Raw genomic sequence first — 21,753 nt, forward strand, 5'->3', positions numbered from 1 at the left:
GTCGCCTGTAGTGGGAGGGCGGAAGCAGGCACAGACACTGGGCCAGATCTGGGCGGCCGTAGTACCACTGAACACTCGTGTGTATGTGTGTATACTTGTCCAGGGAGAAATGGAGAACTGTTTGGCGGCCGCGGCGCTGAACGGGGTGGACCGACATAGGCTGCAGCGTTCGGCTAGGCTGGGTCAAGAAGTGCTGGAGCGGGCCAAGAGGAGAGCGGTGAACTGGCATTCACTGGAGCTCCCCAAAGGCAGCGTGGGGTTTTTTGCCCCAGAGGGGTCCAACCAAGAAAGACGTCTAGCAACAGACCCCCATCGCCTTCTCCCAGGAGAGGTACCTGTGCAGGGAACCAGCTTATTCATTCATTAAGCACAGGCCTGTTGGAGACCAGGGGCGTGGCATTACAGAAGCACCAGAGGAATCCTTTCCTTGGTAGAGACTGGAAAGCACCAGGCAGGCCTTGGATGCCTAGATATATTGAATAGATGTATTGAAGCTCTTCACACTTCACAGATTCTTATTAGGTAGCTGTAGGATACCAGTAGTGCTTGGGCCTGGCTAACCTTTTTTTCCCACCTTTAATTGTTCCCTGTTATCTTAGAGTAAAGCTAGTAAAAATACCGTTTAGGTCTTGGATAAAGTGCTATCTATGTGTTCCTTTTATAGTTGGAATTCTTTCTCAGTAATATCCTACTTTCCGACTTCAGCTTGTAGATGTCTTTCCAAAAGTAAAAAAGAGGCCAAAATGGCTTCATTCTGCATAGGGCATCCCTTATCTTACTTGCAACTTGCTGTTTATTCAAACAGAGAGAAGAAAGATACCCAACCCTCAGTGCTTCCTTCAGAACAATGGCTGAATTCATGGACTATGCTTCAAGTCAGTGTGGGGTAAGTTGCTGTAAGCTGGCTGACCCTGCAATTGAAGGATCATAATGTGAATCTTTCTGGAATTTAGAGACAACCTGAAGACTTTGTCCTGCCCTGAGCAACAATTGTATCAGATAAGGCTGTAAACTAGATGACAAATCGAAGCTAGAATGCATTCAACAAGTATTTATTTAATGCCTAATTGTAGGTATTGTTGAGGATACATCAGTGAACAAGCCACAAAAGGCCTCTGCCCTCACTGATGCTTATTTTCTGAATTCCAAAAGAAATCAAGAGCAAATATTAGTACAGTGTGTGTGTGTGTGTGTGTTTGATTTTGAACTCAAGTAAAGTTTAAAAAAAAAACTTTGAGGATCACTCTAACTGGAATTCAGTCTCTGTTTTCAGAGTGTACTGAAACAGACAACAACTAACACAAAATCCCCACAATAGATCTTAATCGCTGATGTCTAATGTTCCTGATAAAGTCATTTTTAATTATGTCCCTGTAGGCCCATATCAGTTATTGGTGACAGAAGTGATCATTATATGAAGCAGGTACAGCATCCTTGGGGCAGGGCAGGGGGCATGTGAGTTAATGGAAAGACCAGTAAGTATCCCAGGAATTATACCTATATTCTAGAGTATAGGTATAGAGTGCCTTAGGCCTTAGTCTCACTCACCCTTACCTTCCCAACCTAGAAATGAAGATTTCTAAAGTCCCTTTTAGCCTTAACAGTCTGTTTCTTTGGTTTCCACTGAGAAATGAACACCAGAAAATTGTCTTAAGCTGAGTTTAAGGGATATAGATGAGATTTGTGTAACATTCATTGAAATGGGTGAACAAGGGTTTTAAAGTCCCTCTTCCTCTCAAAGTTTTTCAAGACCATACACATAGTTGTCTTTAAGGACTTTGGAGGAATGTTGAAGGTAGGCTAGACAACATACAAGGAAATCACCTGCACCGAAGGTACCCCGTATCTTCTAGAAATTACAGCTGGCTGGTTTCTTAGCCTTAACATTTTCTGATTCTTATTCTTATGTGGTTGACTGTAAGGATGGTGGTGGATAGGAGAGAAAGAGGAGTATACCTTATTTCTGTCCTGCTGTTCAGTTTCATATATTAAGATCCTCCAAAAAAAAAAATCTCTTATCTTCCTATATCTTTTATAAAATTCCTGTGACCCCCAAAACAGGATTCTAGCCAATGAGATAGGGTTTGGAGAATTTTATTTTATTTTATTTTAATGTTCTTATTCCTTCTGTTAAGTGGTTTTAGAAAAATCTGTAACTCCAGCTCTACTGTAAAGTGATTAACTTAAAATAACACTTTGGTTCATGGCTCAGTAAAAGAAATAATATTTGTCTTTGGTTTGAGGTTTAGCAAATTGGTGTTCCTCATTTTGGTTTTCAGTTCATGCTTCACTTCAAGTCTCCATTATGGAATGGAGCCTCAGAATCCCTTGGCTTTTTAGAGAGAAAATTGGGAACAGTCTTATATCTTTGCCTTCACAACTTTGAAGCAGCACCTAAAATACAAAATTAGATCCATGTCTTGAAGTGCTTCCCTTAGCTTCTTATTCTTCTGGTCACATGCCTTAGACATTATCCCTGTACTAGGAGCTCTGGTAGCATAGTGGCTAAAGCACTTGACTGCTAACCAGAAGGCTGGCGGTTCAAACCCACCAGCCACTCCTCGGAAGGAAGGTTGGGCAATCCTACTTCCGTAGTGATACTGCCTCGGAAACCCAAGGAGGGGTCGCTATGAGTCGGGGCCGACTCGACGGCACATAACAACAACAACAACAACAACATGTTCAAGTAGGAGCTCTGGTAGCATAGTGCCTAAGGCACTTGACTGTTAACCAGAAGGCTGGCGGCTCAAACCCAATAGCCACTCCTCGGAAGGAAGGTTGGGCAATCTACTTCTGTAGTGATACTGCCTCGGAAACCCAAGGAGGGGTCGCTATGAGTCAGGTCCAACTCGACGGCACATAACAACAACAACATGTTCAAGTAGGTTTGTCATGTCCTCATTAGTCATAATCAAGGGCAAGTCCAAGGTTAACTTCAAGAGGGGAGAAAGGAAGTAGACAAGAAAAATGTAACTATTTTCTGGTCCTTTGAATTATCTTTCTTAAACTGGAACCCTCTCTCCACTTCCCTCACAGTAGCAGAAGGGCTGTGTGGTTACTGGGTTTTTGTCACATTTACTGCTGTATTTCTAAATTTCAAGAAGGTGCACCCTTCTCTTCCCCCTTGTTCTTGTCTGAGACAGACAGTAAACATGGAGCGGTTCATCAGAATTTGTCATGATAGGAGATGCAAGGGCATTTGTATTTGATATTGGGGTAAAGATATGAAAATTATTTAACCTGGCAGAGAGCATGGTCCTGCCCAGCTTTCATTGGCCAGAGTTCATGCTCTACAAAGGCAGCAGATGGCAGCAAAGTAATGCCCAATTCTGTTTTCTTCTTTACGTAGCCTGGAGTTTGTTATATGACCAGATGTCTATCAAGAGGGCAACTTACCTTTGCTCTATTGCCTCCTTCCTTAACCACAGTTTGCACAAGATCAGAAGGTTTTGGGTTTTTTTGTTTGTTTTGTTTTAAATTTGGCTAGACTTCTTGGTTACCCAACATCTTTCACTTTACTTCTCTAGAAATATTATTCATCTGTGCCAGAGGAAGGAGGGGCAACCCATGTCTATCGTTACCACAGAGGGAAGTCGGAGCGGTCGTGGTGCTCGGACATGAGGAATGGTCAAGTATGTATTCTCAGCTGTCCTGCACTGTGCCCTCAGAGTCCTAAGATGTAAGACCCTGGAACTGCTGCCTTGAGATAATCTTTAAACTTAAACTGAAAATAACCTCTGAAGTCTTCTTTAAACCAAATGATAAGTTAGCTTATTTGGTAAAGAATGCTTGCCTTGAACATTGTACTCCTTGGAAGAATTATCCAAATGGGATCAAATTGACAACAGTAATTCAAAAGGTCAGATAGGAAACTTAGGGGGCAGTGAGTTCATGTCAGTGGGGGACAACAATTCAGAAAAGGAGAATGACAATGGTTTCACAACTTGAAGAGCTCTAGTGGAAGGTTGGGCAATCTACTTCTGTAGTGATACTGCCTTGGAAACCGAAGGACAGATTGCTATGAGTCAGGTCAGACTCGATGGCACATAACAACAACAGTGGTGTAGTACCTAAGACATTTGAGTGCTAACCAGATGGCTGGCAGTTCAAACCCACCAGCCACTCCTCAGAAGGAAGACTGGGCAATCTACTTCCATGGAGATACCACCTCAGAAACCCAAGGAGGGGGTCGCTGTGAGTCAAATCGACTCAACAGCAATGAGTTTGGGTTTTGTTTTTTTTAGTTTTGCACAACTTGAAGAAAGTGATCAGTCACTGAATTGTACATGTTGAATTGGGTTATTTTTGTTGTGTATACTTTCCACAACAGTTTGAAAAGAAAAGCTGTGAGGACCTATATTAGGGAGTTCTTGCTGGACTGTATTTATGTCTGTATGACTCAGTGTTACAGTGCTTAACGGAAATGAATCAACACTAAGAATTCACAGCAATGAACGTGAAATAGGAGTTTGTCCAAAACTAAGATTGAGGCCACTGTAAGGTCTTCAGTTCACCCTGCCATCTTAGGCCATGGAATTTTGGGCAGTCTTTAATTATATTCTTCCGTAGCTGGGGATTGGAAAGAGATTTTTCATAATCTCATATGTTCCTATCAAACAACAACAAAAGAACCCAAACCTACTGCCATTGAGTCAGTTTTGACTCATAGTGATCCTATAGGACAGAGTAGAACTGCCCCCATAGAGTTTCCAAGGCTGTAAATCTTCACAGAAGCAGACTGTTTTCATCAGTCTCTTGCAGAATAACTGGTAGGTTTGAACTGCTGACGTTTTGGTTAACAGCCAAATGCCTTCACCAGAGCTCCTGTTTTACTATAAAGTAGGTGATAATTGTCATGTTTGTGTTGTTGTGTGCCATCAAGTCAACTTTGACTCACAGCAACCCTATGGAACAGAGTAGAACTGCCCAGTAGGGTTACCAAGGCTGTAATCATTAAGGAAGCAGATCACCACATCTTTCTCCCACAGGGCTGCTCATGGGTTCAAACCATTGACTTCAGTTTGCAGCTGACCATGTCACCACTGCATCACAGGGCTCCCATCATGTCTTTGATAACTTTTGAAAAGGAAATGCAAGGAGAAGGTCTCTGTTTCAACAGAGTACTTTTCCTAAGGATAATAAAAATGACAAGCCTCTCACTACAAAATGTATCTTTATTTTACTGCATGTCTTCCTGGGGAAAGTCAAAGTGTCTACTTGTTGAGCTGATTGAACAGGAAAATTCGACTAGACTGCTTGATTAGTTTTTTGTGTTTTTGAGGAGAGGCGTTGTTTTAAACTCCCTCAGTTGTACTCCAAGACTGCAAATTTAGGCCCAGAGTCTAATCTGTAAGTTGGATTCTTGACTTCTCTGGCATGTGGGCATGTTGGGATGTTAGAATGGAGGGATTTAGGAAAAGGATGGAAGAACGTGCACAGGCATGTAACTGAGGGCTGAATTCATGCTGCAAGCTCCAGGGCTCGGAGAAGTTAATCTGTCCCTCTCAGTAAACAGCAGAGGTAGGATTCAAACCCAGATCTGTCTGATTCCAAAGCCCAGAGTAATCATAGCAAACATTACCAAAATACCTCATAGAAGTCACCAAAAAGAACCTTAGTAACTTAAGTGACAACTTAGAAAAATCTTATCGTTACCAAAAAAAAAAAAAAACCACTGCTGTCCAGTTGATTCAGTTGATAGGCACCCCTTCTTGGGTTTTCGAGGAGGTATCTCTATAGATGTAGATTGCCCAATCTTCCTTCCGAGGAGTGGCTGGTGGGTTTGAACCACCAGCCTTCTGGTTAGCAATCAAATGCCTTAGGCACTACGCCACCTTATAATGTAGGAAGGAACTCTGATGGTGCTGTGGTTAAAGGATTAGGTTGCTAACCAAAAGGTCAGCAATCTGTACCCACCAGCCTCTCTGTAGGAGAAAGGTGAGGCAGTCTGTTTCCATAAAGATTTACAGCCTTGGAAACACCATGGGGCAGGTCTATTCTGTCCTGTAAGGTCACTGTACGTTGGAATCAACTCAAAGGCAGCAGGTTCGGTTTTGGTTTAGTAATATGGAAGGAGCCCTGGTAGTGCAGTAGTTAAGCTCTCAGCTGCTGACCAGAAGGTCAGTAGTTCAAAACCACTAGCCACTTTTGGGGAGAAAGATGTGACAGTCTGCTTCTATAAAGATTACAACCTTGGAAACCCTATGGGGCAGATCTTCTCTGTCCTATAGGGTCATTATGAGTTGGAACCGACTCAAGGACACACAACAGTAATGATGTAAGAGCAAATATCTCTTTACAATCCAGAAGTCAAAGCTTGAGCATTAATCAGTGTTTCTACTTGTCTCCTCAGAGTCAAGACACATCCCTTGGTCTTGAAGGCATCTATCAAACTTCACAGTGTGACCTAGAGGCATCCCAGCCTGTGAGTACAGAATGTCTAGTGTACTGGGCTTCACCACTATTGCAATTCCATTAGCCAGTTGGCCTGGTTTATTACAGGCCTCTCTATTTACACAGTCTGTAGTATTTTTAAGTTGGGATGTTCTTACACTTGGGGAAGGGTGCACAGCGTTTTAGGTCAGTGTAAAATTGTTTCCTTGGTATCCTTCCTTCACTTGAAGCTTCCAGAATACTGTTTGTGTCTGAACTCATAGTTGTGGTTGGAAAGAATGTGAAGTATTCACATCTCAGTTCCTACAGCTCAGCTGGGCGAGCACTGGGGCTTGCTAGAATTCCACCATCTGTTCACACAGCAGGGGGGGCCTGACCCTTCTGCTTATAAAGTGGAAATCATTGCTAAAATTCTGAAACATACACATCTGGTCAGATCAGGTTCCAAAACATTTGAAGGGATTTGCTCCCATTTTCCACAAATGTTTCTCTATGAAAACGTATATTGATGGGGAGTTGTTGCTTGAGGGGTATTGAATTTCTGTTAAGTGATGAAAAAATTTGGAAGTAGATAGTGGTGATGGTTGTACAACGTGGCAAATGTAAAGTCACTGGACATGTAAAAATGGTTGAAATGGAAGATTTATCACTTAACATTTTTTTTAAGAAAAAGGTAAAACATTGGTGAGGTTTTTTTTATTTTTAGGGTAGAGTACTCATTTGTTCATGAATCAGTGGAATCTTTTGGGACTTTGAAGGGCTAGAATTCGCAGGAAGGGAACTTCAGTGTATTGCTACAATAATTTGCTTTATTTTTGTTTGTATATAAAGATACAGTTTACTGCTAGCAAGGATTTAGAATACAGTAGAATAGTAGCTACTAAGAATATTCTGTTTCTAATACAAATACAAGTTGTTAGGCTGAGATGCCTCCCACAAGGACGAGTTGTTTGGCTGAGATTGCGGATCTTCTGATGCTCCGCATTGTTGGGGTCACAGATGCCAGCCTGCCCCCAGTGTTTCCTTTTATGCAAACAAATGAAGCATCCTTGGCTTTCTGCATTTCCAGTACAGCCATACTTTCTGAAATCTACTTTTGTTTATTTACACAGTTGATAACCAGTGACCTGTTGTAGCATTGTCATGTACATTCCCATGAATTAAATGAAAATAGACACCAGTTTTGTAGTAACTGGGCAGGAAAGGATATAACATAAAGCAACTTTGGAAAATATTGACTTCAGATCTATCTTCAAGGTGTGTGTGTGGGGGAGTTTCATAAAGTATAAATATTATCATTTATTTCTCATAGTGGAATTTGCTAGTTAGTAATTTGGTTTTATTCCTTTGGGTCTGGTGGTAAAAATGACAGCTTCTGCCTCTGGATCCTTCCTAGTATTAACTATGCATGTAGTGGGATTCTAGCTGTCACTTTGGTGCTTAATTATACACTTTTTTCTAATTTGTGACTTTATCCTTTTGCCATTTGAACTAAGACCTATGTTTTGCCACCACACCTGCTATGACCCACCTCCTAGCCACATGTAAAGTCTATTCATGGAAGATGGTTTGTGCTCACTACAATTCTCAACAGAAATTTTTCCATTAATTTCAGTTTCCAATGTTTTGCATGATAGGAGAACCAATCCTCCAAGGAAGGGCTTTTGCCAGACAGCTAATTTCCTGCTTCAGTGACAAAATGGAATCTACACATAGTATTCTCAGCTTTAGTTGAAATGTTTCATCCTCCTGATAATAAATTTAGCAAAGCACAATTAAAAAGAATGGTTCTCACTATTCCAAGGTACCTTGCATTACTGCTAATTTGTGTTAACACCGTCCACTTTTGATCCCCAAAACAAAAGTCATTACCCTTTCCCTCTGCTTCATTCTTATCTTTCTGCTTTAACTAGCGTTCTTCTTACAATCCTCCATATTGCTATAACACTTTTAACATTTACAAAGTGCTTCTATCTACATGTTTACTTGTGAGATAGATCATGTTAGTTTTAGAAATAAAGAAACAAGCATGAGAGGCTGAAACTCACCTAGATGACTGCACTTATATGGCCAAGCTGAGCCTTGAAAGCAGGATCTCTGTCTCTTGTTAATACTTCATTCCATTGCACCTCTGTTGCACAATGATAAGATTGGGATATGAAATCTCTGAACTGCTAATATCTTTTTGTTTCAGGCTGAGAGCATCTCTAAGGACCTCTACATAGAAGTGTATCCAGGGACCTACTCTGTCACTGTGGGTTCGAATGACTTAACCAAGAAGACTCATGTGGTAGCAGTTGATTCAGGACAGAGTGTGGACTTGGTCTTCCCCATATGATGCTGACCATCACCTGAGCCTCGCATCACCTCTTTTTAGTAAGCAGGAGAATGAAACCACTGTGTGATTCTCTTAGTACTCACATATGAATTCTGCTTTTAGTGCTGACTATAGAGGTTCAGCTTTCTAAGGAACTCTGGAGTCTGTCTCTTCCAGTTTTAACTTGAGCATGTAGAAGACCCCCCACCCCCTTTTGCCTAAAAGTAATAATGTAATGATGCTATCTGTGTAGTTTTTAATGCTTGCTTCCTAAGCAGAAGTTAATGATGATAATAAAGGGAGAGATTTGGAAATGAAGAGAAACAATTTTATTGATATTAAGAGGTGAAATAAAAAGTAGCTCATGGGCAACTGTAGGCTTTATGAAATGAAGGCAGAGAGGCTGTGGACACAAAGCATGGAGACCACATCCTGTAGCTTCTGTAGAGAAGACATCCTCTGGCAGATCTCACCAGGCCTGTGGCAGGGAGCCCTGGGCAGGGCTGCCACACTCCTGTGCCCCTATTGACAGAGGTGCCTTTCTGCCACTCATTTGCCAAGAAGTCTTAATGGGGTGAAGCTGCTGCTTACTTGACTATTAATTGTGGCCTGTACTCTGCCTCCCAACCATTGAAGAAGGCCTTTCTAGTCACTTTTTGTAACTCTTCCTCAAGTATTTAGCATCACTATTGTTTAGCTTCCTATAAGAGAAAAGAAATCCTGAGAGTCTTATGCTGATTGGATTTTTAAGGATCAAAAGTCACTGATGTGAAAAGAGTCATACGTTGTGACTTTTTTAAGCTAGCACATCAGCAGTACTTTTGTATCTCCAAGTTTAGTTGCCTGTTAATTTATCTCATCTTGAATATAACATATCTTTCATGAGGAAAAATGCTAGTATTGTGTGTGATGAAAATGAAGTTTTAAGTAGAACTGTATATCCAGTGAGGTATACATAGACAGAGACCCTAGTGAAACAAAACCATGCCCCTAACCATAGAGGTAGAAGGTCATTTAAACAGGGATCCTTGCATTCCCCAAGAAGTCTGTGATGAACTTCGGGAGTTCTGTAAGCTTTCTGAAATTATGTGCAAACTTGGTGGTATGTCACCTTTACTGGGAAGAGGGGCCATGGGTTTTATCACTCTTACAAGGTCAGAGAATAGTGAAAGGAATCCTTAAGTCCCTTCTCAGTCTTCTTTACCTTGGTCCTTGGGGCTTTTAGTCTAAAGGAAATTCTTATCACTGTGGATGTGTCTCAGTACCCCAACTCAGTTTTCATGTTTGGTTTCTGGCAGGGTCTGTGGTGGTCTCATGTAGGTTTCTTCCAGGCCCAGCTCCTTAGTCTTTCCCGCAAGTACAGTCTGTGTTCTCAGTTGGTGTTCTCTTTTTTCCAGGTATATTGCAATGCCTTGTTCCTAAACCCAAAAGTCAATTCGTTATGCTGAATATACCACCATTTTGATGGAGTTAGTCTTGATGTCATAAGTAGAACTGTATTGATCTCTGCATCTCTTAAGTATCTGTAAACTCCTGAGACTATTCTTTTAAAGAGGAAATAAGTTTGTTAATCGTGTCTGGCTACTATGCTATTTGGAAAGGTTATTGTTTGATACCCAGATTTGGAATTGGATGGCAGTCATTTTCAGATTCATTTTCCAAACAGCCAGTAGGAAAAGCTAACCGATGCTACTAGTCAAAGGAGTTTATAAATCACACTGATCACAAAGAGGAAACTAATGGGAAGACAGGGTCTAAGAAGTTGAATGAAGGAAAACAAAAATAATGAGATGAGACTTCCTAAAGAATACCAAAAACCAAAACCAAACTCAATGCAGTCGAGTCGATTTCGACTCAGAGGAACCCCTCCTTGGGTTCCGAGGCAGTATCACTATGGAAGAAGATTGCCCAACCTTCCGAGGAGTGGCTTGGCCAATGGGTTTGAACTGCCAGCCTTCTGGTTAGCAGTCAAATGCTTTAGGCACTACGCCACCAGGAACAGAGCAATCTAAAAGGGAAAGAATACTTTTAAAGAACTTCATCCCCTCCCTGACTTTTAAAATGACAGCTTGAATCTTGTTTTACTCATAAGCGAAGGAGGAAGGGGAGCAACATGACTGCCAGCAAACAAAACTCTGGTCTCCCAGGTTTGTTAGGATCAAACAGTAACCTCTCACTGCCTATAACTGAAAGTTACAAGACGTGGGGACAGCGAGCAGGCGGCTATACAACATAGATCCTTAAGAGGTAGAGCTCCTAACTCAAGCACCAGTACTTGATGGCAAGCATTTTTCAGGGAAGTTAAGCAGCACATTTCCTTAAAAGGAAACAAATCTGGAGAAGCAGAAAGAAAAGCTAGGGTGTTAGCCATTGCTTCTAGCCCTGGCTGACACATGATTTTATGCCCTTCATCTGCCCTAGTTCTTGCATGCAGTACTCACTCCATCTGACTAGGACTGAAGATGGTCCCTTTCTGCACACCTCATCTCAAGCATGTTCTCCACATTTATGGGTACAGGACTGGGACCTGGCAGAGGGCAGGGCCCTTGAAACTCATGGTTCAGCCCCAGGAATTAACCTTTGCCTGAAGCATAACAAATAAGTATCTCAAAGAAAGCCAGACAAAGTACCTGAAGATAACATGTACTATATTTCTCTTTGTTGTAATCAGTTAACTTGCTTTAGAATTCATTTTTGGGAGAAACAGAAATGAATTGAGTCTGCTTAAATGTGGATGGGGAGAGAGACCTAAATGTAGGTGTAAGTGGCTTTGGGCAATGAGGATAAGAGCAGTGTATATTAAGGACTGATCAAACTTTGGGGACATTTAATTGGCTGGAACCAGTCTAGAGGATTGACATGGAGCAAGCCACAGCAGTGGGAATATAGGCTTGGGAGCCACTGGGAAGATAGGGTATTTGGGGCAGGCCTGACCACCATGGCCTCTTAGGTGACCCCACTGTAATTCCTGTCCCTGATACTAGGCTTATTGATGTCTCAATTATTGCCCACAAATTCCTCTCCTTTGGGTAAACAGAGCTTTACTTTCTCCAGGCTCTGCTGAAGCAGAAGGCAGGGGAAGCTATGGAGAAGTTAACATCAAAATTAGATTTTGGCACCATTTATGTCCTCACTTGTTGGGAGGGCAGATGTCACAGAAACAGCTGTTTCCCAATTATTTCTGCCAAGGCCTCCCACTGTGATATCAGAATGACCCATTTCACAGAAATCCAGGATCCCTTTATATTGTCAGTACAAAATGTCCTCTTGGAGAGGGGAGAAAGCATTCAGCTGGTCATAGCTGGACTCTTGGCCTTCTGGCTGTTCCCCTGTCAGAGGCGGGGGAAAGATCTCACGCACTGAAAGCCACAGAACCCCTGGAACCCTTCTATACAATACTATAGCAGTTCTGAAGCCACAGAGGCTTGGATGAACCCCTGAAACTATTTCCCTGAGATAATATTTAAACCTTAAACCAAAAATATCCCCTAAAGTCTTCTTAAAGCCAAACAATAGTTTAGCTTAACTAGTAAAAAAAAAAATACCTGCCTTAAGTATTATGCTCTTTTAAGATCTTTCTGTATGGGATTAAAGTGACAACAGCAACTCCAAAGATTAGATAAGAACCTTAGGGGGCAGTGAATTTATGTTAATCGGGGAAGAACAACTCAGAAAAGGAGGGTGAGAATGGTTGCACAACCTGAATACAATCAACATCACTGAATTGTATATGTAGAAATTGTGGAAGTGGTGTATGTTCTGCTGTGTATATTCTCAACAACAACACAAAATTTTTTTAAATAATAAATACCTTATCCTCTACAGAGAAAAAGCCTAAAAATAAATAAAGGGGTTCACTTTGCAAAAAAATAGAACAGTAGACTTATATCAATACATCCCCACCTATTTTAAAGTCTAGGGGTCCAAAAGATTCAAGAAAGCTTCCCATTGTAGAAACAATTTCTCAAATTTTCCATAACTGAAGACTAATGAAGTCCTTACCCCTGAGGCAGGATTGAAATCCTCATGGACTGAGAGGTTCTTTCTGGTAAGCAGCTGTCCTGGAAATAAGGCAGCTTCAAATAGGGACCCACAGTGTCTAGGGGTCCTTAAGCCCTTAGCAGGTGGTATTCTTTAACCCTCACAGTATCCATGGCCCAAGCATCCTATCCAATGAACATTAAGCCAGTCATCCCAGGGCCCCAAGAGATCTAGTCTAGGGCCAGGCCTATCCAGACTACCTCTGCACAGAGCTCTGCCTGCTGACAAGCTTCTGCTCTTTCTGGGTCCCCTTGGAAATTTAGATAGGGTAGATTCGAGGCAAATCAATGATACACTGCTGCTCAAACCTCCATGAAGTCACACAGTTCTTGGATGTAAAGAAATATAGGGACTGCCAACAATTTAAACACTGCTTCCCTCCTAGTTGGGAAGAGCCAGCAGTATAATGTAGTGCCTTCGTCTTTCCCATTCTAACAAAGGGGCTCATCTAGGAGGAGGGGCCTGATAGCCAATGTTTACCCACAGGTTTCTGTGCTTCTCAGATGCTGACTACCCTAACCAATATCTGGAGGCATTTTGACAATTCAGCTAGAGAAAAATCAAGGCCTCCAAGAAAAAAAAGGGCTGAGAGGGACAAAAATAGATGATGGAAGTGCCTTGTCAGTAAAGACCAGTGTAGAAAGAAAAGACAAATGTTAAGACAGATGTGCAAACCTTAGCACAAAGATCAGCCCATTCTTTCTTACTGGCCTTTCTTGCTTAAATGGAAACCAGGCATTTCCCTCACCACAGCCTCCCTTTCAACATTACCACACTCCAACGTGTTACTTCCCAATGTAGTGGAAACCTGCATCAGATTCTTGAGAGACTCAAGGAAGGGAAGAGAGCAGTGGGCTTCAGCCTGTGTCTTAGCAGGGACCCCTGTGCTCCAGTTTACCTGGCTTCCTAGGTTGTGGCTCAGGGCCTTTTCTCCTCCAATACCTCCATTCTGGCTGGCAGAAGCCACTCTGGCATGGCAACGTCTCAAGAAGGATGGGGTCAGCGTTGACTGTGCTGTTCACCATCAGTCTTTGAAGAAGGCCCATCTCTAAATTATTGTCCAAATCCTCGTCTTCAGAAGAGGAGGAGGAGGGAGAAACATCCATGGGTGCGTGCACTGCTACCTTCTCCTCTTTAGGACCCTCTAAGGACAAAAGCTGTGATGTGGGCTTCAGCTCTGGCTCTGGAAGTTCTCTGGCTGTGACCTCTGAAGTCCAGGTTAAAGGCCACCAGGTGAGTCCAGCTGAAGGACAGCAGCACAGGCAGCCCTGGTACAGCAGCTGGCAGCAAGTATAAGGATGGCAGGGAGGGCAAAGGAACGGAGTGGCCAGAGGAAGCTCATAAGTGACACATCCAGTGACTGGCCCCAGCAGAGAACAGCAAGGGGCCCAGAGGAGGGGGCTGCAGTGCTCCCTGGTGAGAGGCTTGTGTAGCCTCTCCATAGATGCCTTCCAGACAGCTGGGGGCACCCACCTGACCCCACCTAGAGGCACTTGAGCTATCTTGCCATTCCAGAAGTGAACAGTGATTTCTTCATCCTTTGATGCTACAGAACAAAAAAGGGCAACAGCCTTGTTATAATTAGTACTTCTTTATTGTGAGGATAAACCAAAAAACCAAACACACTGCCATCGAATCAATTCCAACTCATAGTGACCTCCACAAGGTTCCCAAGGCTGTAAATCTTTTTTTTTTTTTTTTTTTTTGTGATTTGGATGAAGATTTACAGAGCAAATTCACTTTCCATACAGCAGTTCACATATACTTTGTCTCATGTCATTGACCACAGTTTACCACAATGCAACAGCTCCCCTTCTACTTCCTCCCCATAGTTACCTCTTCCCAGTGCCCATCCCTCCATACACTCCTGCCCCCTGAGCTGTCTCCCTGTGCATAAGCAGCCCTTCTTTCGCCCATGATTCTTCTCTCCAAGGCGTGTATCTACTTGAGGTAAATGTTTAACTCACATGCCTGTCTTTTGTTTGGCTGGAAACCACAGGTGTGGGTTCAATTCCAAACCTGAAGGGCAGCTAGGGGCCATAGTCTCAGTGGTTCCACCACACTCTATCGGACCAGCAAACCTGGTATCCACCTTTTTTTTTCTCCAAATGATTTTGAGTTTTGTTCCACATTGTTCTCCCTCTCTATCCAGAATCTCCTACATAGATCACCTTCTAAGTGGATGACAGTGGTAGCTGGGCACCATGTAGTTCTTCTGGTCTCATATTTGTATAGGTTTCAGATCAGATGGTGTACCAGTTGCTAGGACTAATTGTTTCCATGAATTTTGGTTTTCTTCATTCTTCTTTGCTCTGGATGAGGAAAGACCCATCGTTGCATCTAGATGGCAGCTTGCTAGCTTTTAAGATCCCAGTCGCTACTCACCAAAGTAAGAGGTGGAACAATGTTTTGTATAGTATGTTATGCCAATTGAGCTTGATGTCCCCTGCGACTGTGGTCCCAAGCCTGCAGGTTCAACTACTCGGTCCCTCTGGGTAGCTGGCTTTGACCAAGGCTGTAAATCTTAATGGAAGCAGACTGTATCATCATTCTTCTGCAGAGCCGCCCGTAGGTTTAGACCACTTTACTTTTGGTTAGCAGCCAAATGCCTTAACCACTACACCACCAGAGCTCCTTTTTATTGCAGGGATATGGGTTCTTATATCCTATCCCCAAAGGCAAAGCCTCAGGTGCTCTGCCTGGCTCCTCGCCCACTCTTTTCCCTGGAGAGCCTGTGGGAACATTCCTCTCACCTGCTCCATATTTTACCATTCCTTCCCAGTGGAGTTGAGGGAGCCTGTCTCCTAGACTACAAGATGACCTGTAGGTACCCACTTTTTCATGTCAAAACTAAAATGCATCTTGGAGTGGGGAAGCAAAGTAGAAACCTTTCTTAATTACATAATGCTGACCGGCTTTGGAGAAGAGGACTGCTGGGTCCCTGGAGCACCTGGTAGGGGATAGGTCATGAGTACTGCTGTGACCCAGGATAACCCCACCACAGTATAGTTTAGCCAACACACAAAAAATTGTGTTAGGCCATTTTACTCTGATAGAAATACTGTATCTGATAGATAATGGTTTATACTTCTGTTGCCACCCCAAGATTAAGCTGCAAGTGAAGAGATAAAGTTTTTTGTTCTTCAGTGTTTCTAAGACCCTTAAACTATAGAGTTATTCTCTGCTCTCTCCTCTGGCCTCATCACCAGCCTGGCTCCTTTTGAGGACTTGCAGTAGTAGATCAGAGCAACTTCCCTTACCTCTCTGAGGGTCTCTGGTCTCCAAGCCCAAGAGAACAGTGCCAGGGCCATACTGCTGTCCATCTGGCTCCCAGGGTGCCAGCACTTTGTCCCCAGGTCGTAGTGCATATGGCGTGGGTGGTGAGAGTTGAATGACTTCTTCCAAGACTACACTGTGCTGCTGGGCTGGCTGCTCTGGGCCTGTGACAAGGGGGACCTCAAATTCCACAAGCAGGGTCCCCTGTCTGTCCAGCTATAGGGAAGAGAACACCCAGAATAAGGACGTATAGCAGGAGGCACCAAGGATTCCCTATGAGGCCCCAGAACCAGCCCCAGCGTTTTCCTTGCCAACAGCAAGAGCCATCTAAACACGGGATAAGGATTGGGCTGGCCACTGAGAGCCAGTGGCCGGCTGTGGCGCCAGTGTTCTTCCCACTACTGCTTGTTGTCACGGGTAACACTCGTTTTGCTTCCTGCTGCTACTTCTCTTCCTTTACCCTTTTTTTATTTTCTCCCACCAATATTTTTGACCTACAATTCCCAGGAGTAACCTGGGCCCTCTGCATCTTCCCCAATGCATGCCTCCTCCCCCAGTGCCTGCCCTGCTGAACCAGCATTTTCTCTCTTAAGAAGTGCTGTTCCTGGGTCCAAACCAACCAGGGATGATTTATTGCTCATTCATGAGGCCAAGTGGGGGAGGTGGGCAAGGAGTGATTGTGGTACTTATGGCAGCCTCAGCACAGCCTTTCCAGTCTCTGAGGAAGGGGCTTGGCTAAGTAAATCAACAGCATATAAGAGAGGCCAGAAAACTTAAGGCGATTACAAACTGCTTTCAGGGACTCAGTACTATTCTGAAGAGAAATAGTCTGATTACAAATTACTTTTATTAAATCATTGGATAATCAAAAGGGGAAAAGAGCAGAACAGAATTTCAAATTCTCATGGATTCCAGACTTTCTGGAGCCGTGGAGGCTGGATGAATCTCCAAAACCACTGTCCTGAGATAAGCTTTAAACCTTAAACCAAAACATCCCCTGATTTCTTCTTAAAATGAAACAATAGTTTAGCTTAACTATTAAGGAATGAAGGAGCTCTGGTAGCGTAGTGCCTAAAGCACTTGACTGCTAACCAGAAGGCTGGCGGTTAAAACCCACCAGCCACTCCTCGGAAGGAAGATGGGGCAATCTACTTTCGTAGTGATACAGCCTCGGAAACCCAAGGAGGGGTCGCTATGAGTCAAGTCCCACTTGACGGCACATAACAACAACAACAACATTAAGGAATGATGCTCTTTTTAGAACTATATGGGATCAAATTGACAAAAAACAACTCAAAGGATTAGATAGGAACCTCATTGGGCAGTGAGTTTATGTTAAAGGGGGAGGAACAACTCAGAGACAGAGGGTGAGAACGGTTGCACAACCTGAAGAATGTGAACAATGTCACTGAATCACACATGCAGAAATGGTTGAATTGGTGTATGTTCCACTGTGCACATTCTCAATAACATTTTTTAAAAATGACTAGCCAGACCCTAGGAGCTCTGGTAGCATAGTGGCTAAAGCACTTGACTGCTAACCAGAGGGCTGGCGGTTCAAACCCACCAGCCACTCCTCGGAAGGAAGGTTGGGCAATCCTACTTCCGTAGTGATACTGCCTCGGAAACCCAAGGAGGGGTCGCTATGAGTCGGGGCCGACTCGACGGCACATAACAACAACAACAACAAGCCAGACCCTACATTTGAGCAAAACTCTGGGTGGCACAAACAGTTAGATGCTTGAGTACCTGCCAAAAGGTTGGTAGTTTGAATCCACCAAGAGGAGACAGGCCCGGGGAACTACTTCCAAAAAGTCAAAAGCCTTGGAAACCATGTGGAGCAAGTACACTCTGCACACATGGGGTCACCATGAGTCAGAATAGATTTGATGACTAACAACAACTGCTAACATTTCATGAGAATTCACAAATTAGTTACTTGGAGATGACAAACTGACTTTTGATTGGAAATTCTATAATTTATATTCTTTAAGAATTCACACTACTCTTCTTCCCAGCAATCCACATTCATGAAATCTGACTCTGAAAAGAAGAAGAAGAAAAAAAAAAAAAATCTGAAAGAAGTAGCCACTGATACAAATCCACACAACTGGCTCTTTATATGCCAGGGAATGGCTGTGTGTGGAGGAACCCACATGGGTGCAGGTGGGAAAGTACATTGGGCTCTTTCTTCAGGTGGTGCAAACAGTGAATGTGCTCAGCTGCTAACCGAAAGTTTGGTGGTTCATGTCCACCCAGTGGTGCCTTAGAAGAAAAGCTTAGAAATCTACTTCTAAACATTAGGTATTGAAAACTCTGTGGAACACAGTTCCACTCTGACACACGTGGGGTCATCATGAATCAGAATCGACTTGAGGGCAACTGGTTGGTTTGGGCCCTTAGGCTGGTAATTCAACATACTGAATTTTCCTGACCAGAGTACATTTAATAAACATTTTCCCTTCTACAGTCCAACCATGGCAGATCTGTGCCTATCCAAGAACCCGAACTGCTGGGCACACACAACAGATGCACATCAGGTATAGCAGGGCCGCCCCAGAGGAGCATGCCGGGAGATGCTATGAGGTGGGGACTTGCCTCTGGAGCAGCCCTGATCTGAGACTGGTAATAAAAGCCATCTTGTTCTCTTCTTGCCAGGACCCAGGTGTCAGCAGCATCTCCACCTCTTCCCAGCCAGCCAGTCCCCTGCCATTCTGGGTCAGCAATGTGGAGAGATGGATGATAAGACACATATCTGGGGAAAAGCAAGTGGAATTACAGGATGGAGAAGACCAAGCCCTAAAAACATCAATGAAACACGTTTCACAGTTAGCTCTGCAGAGCCACAGCATGAGCATGGCACGCAACAGTGTATGGAACAGAAATCCAGGTGAAAAGTGGCACTCGATGACATCCAGCAAGATAAAGCAGATTGTTGGGAGGGAAAGAAGAAGAGGGCAGTGCAAGGAACCATTGTTTAAGGATTGGCAATATGATGATCTGATTGGGTCAAAATAATAAAAATGTAATTAAGCTTGAGATATTCAAATTAATTTATGCAGGTTCTGAGACTAGACAACAGACCATGAAAGAGTGCCATTGAGGTATTAAGGTAAATCTTAAGGTAGAGTGTGAGATTCCAAGATGAGGAGTGGAAATGCTGAAGGAGCAAAATTGTAAAGATAACTTGGCCCTGTGGGTTCAGGGGGACAAGGAAAGCGTTGGAGCTGGGGCAGCACAAAGAAGCTGTGGGCCAGAAAAAGGAGAAGTTCATTCTGAGGAGTTTTGTGGGCAAGGCTGATCCTGGGGAAGCTGTTAGTGGGCAGGGGTCTGAAGCAAAGGATGCTTAACTCTGGCCTTGAACTGGATGGTCCACATAAGTGAATCAAGAAAGGGAGCTTTCAAGCTGTTATGTCCCTCACTACTTTAGTTGTTGGTTATAGAAACTCTAATTTCCACATGAGTCCTTAGAATTTACCCAATTTCTTTGTGCTTATGAGGAGCCCTGATAGCACAGTGGTTCAAAAAGATCAGTGGTTCGAACCCACCAGCAGCACTATGGGAGAAAAATAAGGTAGTTTGCTGCCTTGGAAACCCTATGGGGCAGTTCTACTTTGTCCTATATGGTCACTATGAGTCAGAATTGGCTTGATGACAACAGGTTAATGAGTATAGACAGGTTCCTTTGCCCACTTGCACAATAGTATTCAGACTTTATACAACTGACTGAAGACACTATTTAGGAAAATCCAGGATAATTGAGGGATACTGAAGGCATCTGACTGGTTCAACTCGCCAGCCACTCCTCAGAAGGAAGGTTGGGCAATCTACTTCCATAGTGATATCACCTTGGAAACCCAAGGAGGGGTCGCTATGAGTCAAATCAACTCGATAGCAGTGAGTTTGGTTTTTTGGTTTTGTTTTGTTTTGTTTTAAAGGACCTGAGGAGGGACCTGGATCCTACTTTAGTTGTTGGTTATAGAAACTCTAATTTCCATATGGGGCTGAGGAAGTGTCAGAGTTCATGGTAAAAATAAACTAGAACCTTTTGTAACTGAGTGCTCCCTGATGCCTTCTTTCACACACACCAACTGTGACAACCATGACGCAAGGTAAAAGCTAGATCAGCCCTTGAGGTTACTAGGAATGTCATTTAGGCTGGGGTAGTGGGGAGCTCTGGTGGCATAGTGCTAAGGCATTTGACTGCTAACCAGAAGGCTTGCAGTTCAAACCCACCAGCCATTCCTCAGAAGGAAGATTGGGCATAGAGTATCTTCCATAGAGATATTGTCTCAGAAACCCAAGGAGGGGACACTGTAAATCGGAATCAATTTGACAGCAGTGAGTTGTTTTTTTTTTTTTGGTTTAGGATACTCATTTGCCTGTGTTCAGGCAAATCACAACCACACGAGTAAAGACACCTTTCAACCTTCCCAATACGTAAGTTCCCTCCCTCCTGGCCCAGTGCCAAAAACAAAGAGGAAAAGGAAAGGTGCAGACAATTTCCTTCACCCACACAGGTAGAGACAGGTACCTTGTGAAGAGGTGGTGCCTGGTGAGCCAAGGAGCTTGGAGAGCAAAGGGGCAGATGTAGGACAGGTCCCAGGGAGGAGCAGCACTGTCCCGACAAGGGGTCTTCAGGGTTGTAGTCACGCTGCAGTATTTGGGCACAGGCATCCCAGGCCCTGAGGAAAAGTCCATGGCTTCAGAGAATCCACCTGAAAGCAATACCACCATTACCTGAGTGGCAGCCCATAGCTGAGCAGAGGATGTCAAGCAGGGTTGGGGTTCAGCTCTTCAGGTGACCTGCCCATGTGCAGCCCACCTTATCTCACAGTCACTCAGTTCCTCTTTGAATCACCTGATTCTTTGGCTCAGGAAATAGTGGAGGGGTTGAAAGAGCAAGAGCTGTGATTTTAGGGAAACCAGCTTTAATTCCCTTTTGCACAGGTTGCTGGCTGCATGTTTACTTCTCTCTGAGCTTCAGTTACTGCTCAGGAAATAATATCTGTAAAGTAGCTGGCACATAAGTAGCTCAATATATGTTATTTTTCCCCCTCTTTCCTCCTTCCCAATGGCAGGGACTCCTGGGAGAGTAAAGCCATTCTTCCTCTCACAAACCTTAACTCTGAAGATAAGCTGGCCCCTTAACCAAGCGCAGACTCCTCTCCTAACCCAAACACCTACAGGACTAACCCTGGCCCCAGGCTGAATTGAGAACCCAGGACCTAGCCACCTCACAACTGTTCACAGACAATAGCTGCCACCCAGGGTCCAACACCAGACCATCTAAGCCCTCTCAGGAGTCTGTCCCTGCCCAAGTGCACAAGGTCTGACCCCAAAGGGACTTACCCACAGCCCCAAACTCCTGGTCTCCACCTCAGTCTTGGTTCCTGCCTTTGACAGTTGGTGCTCAGGGCCACAGTCCAACTGACTGGTGGTTGCCAAGCAGGTTGCCATGGATGCAAGCCAGCAGGAACATGCAGCCAAGTGATTGTACTGAGCATGTGCAAGGGGTGACAGGACTGACTCTCCTGGGGGGCTTGCAGGGCTTGGGGCAAGGCTGGTAGGGCAGCTGCCCAGAGAGAGGTTGTGAGGGCCAGGGGTGTGGTGGTAGAGCAATGGTTCTCCATTGCTCTCTGGAAGACCCTGGTAGGAGGTGGAGAGAAAGGCTTCAATTCCCAAGGGGCAGGCTGTTCCACTGACAGAAGAGTCAGTCACATTCA

General features: G+C 43.9%; 2 protein-coding genes across 2 annotated transcripts; one reads left to right on the top strand and one right to left on the bottom strand.

The window, feature by feature from the left end:
* Positions 1-109: 109 nt before the first annotated feature.
* Positions 110-8,731, top strand: AKIP1 (A-kinase interacting protein 1). The gene is made up of 5 exons (XM_007954911.1): positions 110-331; positions 806-886; positions 3,528-3,632; positions 6,353-6,424; positions 8,588-8,731. The coding sequence occupies exons 1-5, from the start codon at positions 110-112 to the stop codon at positions 8,729-8,731; spliced, it is 624 nt and encodes a 207-aa protein (XP_007953102.1).
* Positions 8,732-9,981: 1,250 nt separating this feature from the next.
* CUNH11orf16 (chromosome unknown C11orf16 homolog) lies at positions 9,982-20,728 on the bottom strand. Its single transcript, XM_007956699.1, is given in 6 exon segments — positions 9,982-10,108; positions 10,110-10,128; positions 13,650-14,297; positions 16,012-16,243; positions 18,626-18,782; positions 20,562-20,728. Coding segments are annotated over 6 exon segments (1,350 nt in total).
* Positions 20,729-21,753: the final 1,025 nt, after the last annotated feature.

This window comes from Orycteropus afer, unplaced genomic scaffold (assembly GCF_000298275.1).
Source record: "Orycteropus afer afer isolate SDZICR_OR568_19922 unplaced genomic scaffold, OryAfe1.0 scaffold00014, whole genome shotgun sequence".
Lineage (NCBI taxonomy): Eukaryota > Metazoa > Chordata > Mammalia > Tubulidentata > Orycteropodidae > Orycteropus > Orycteropus afer.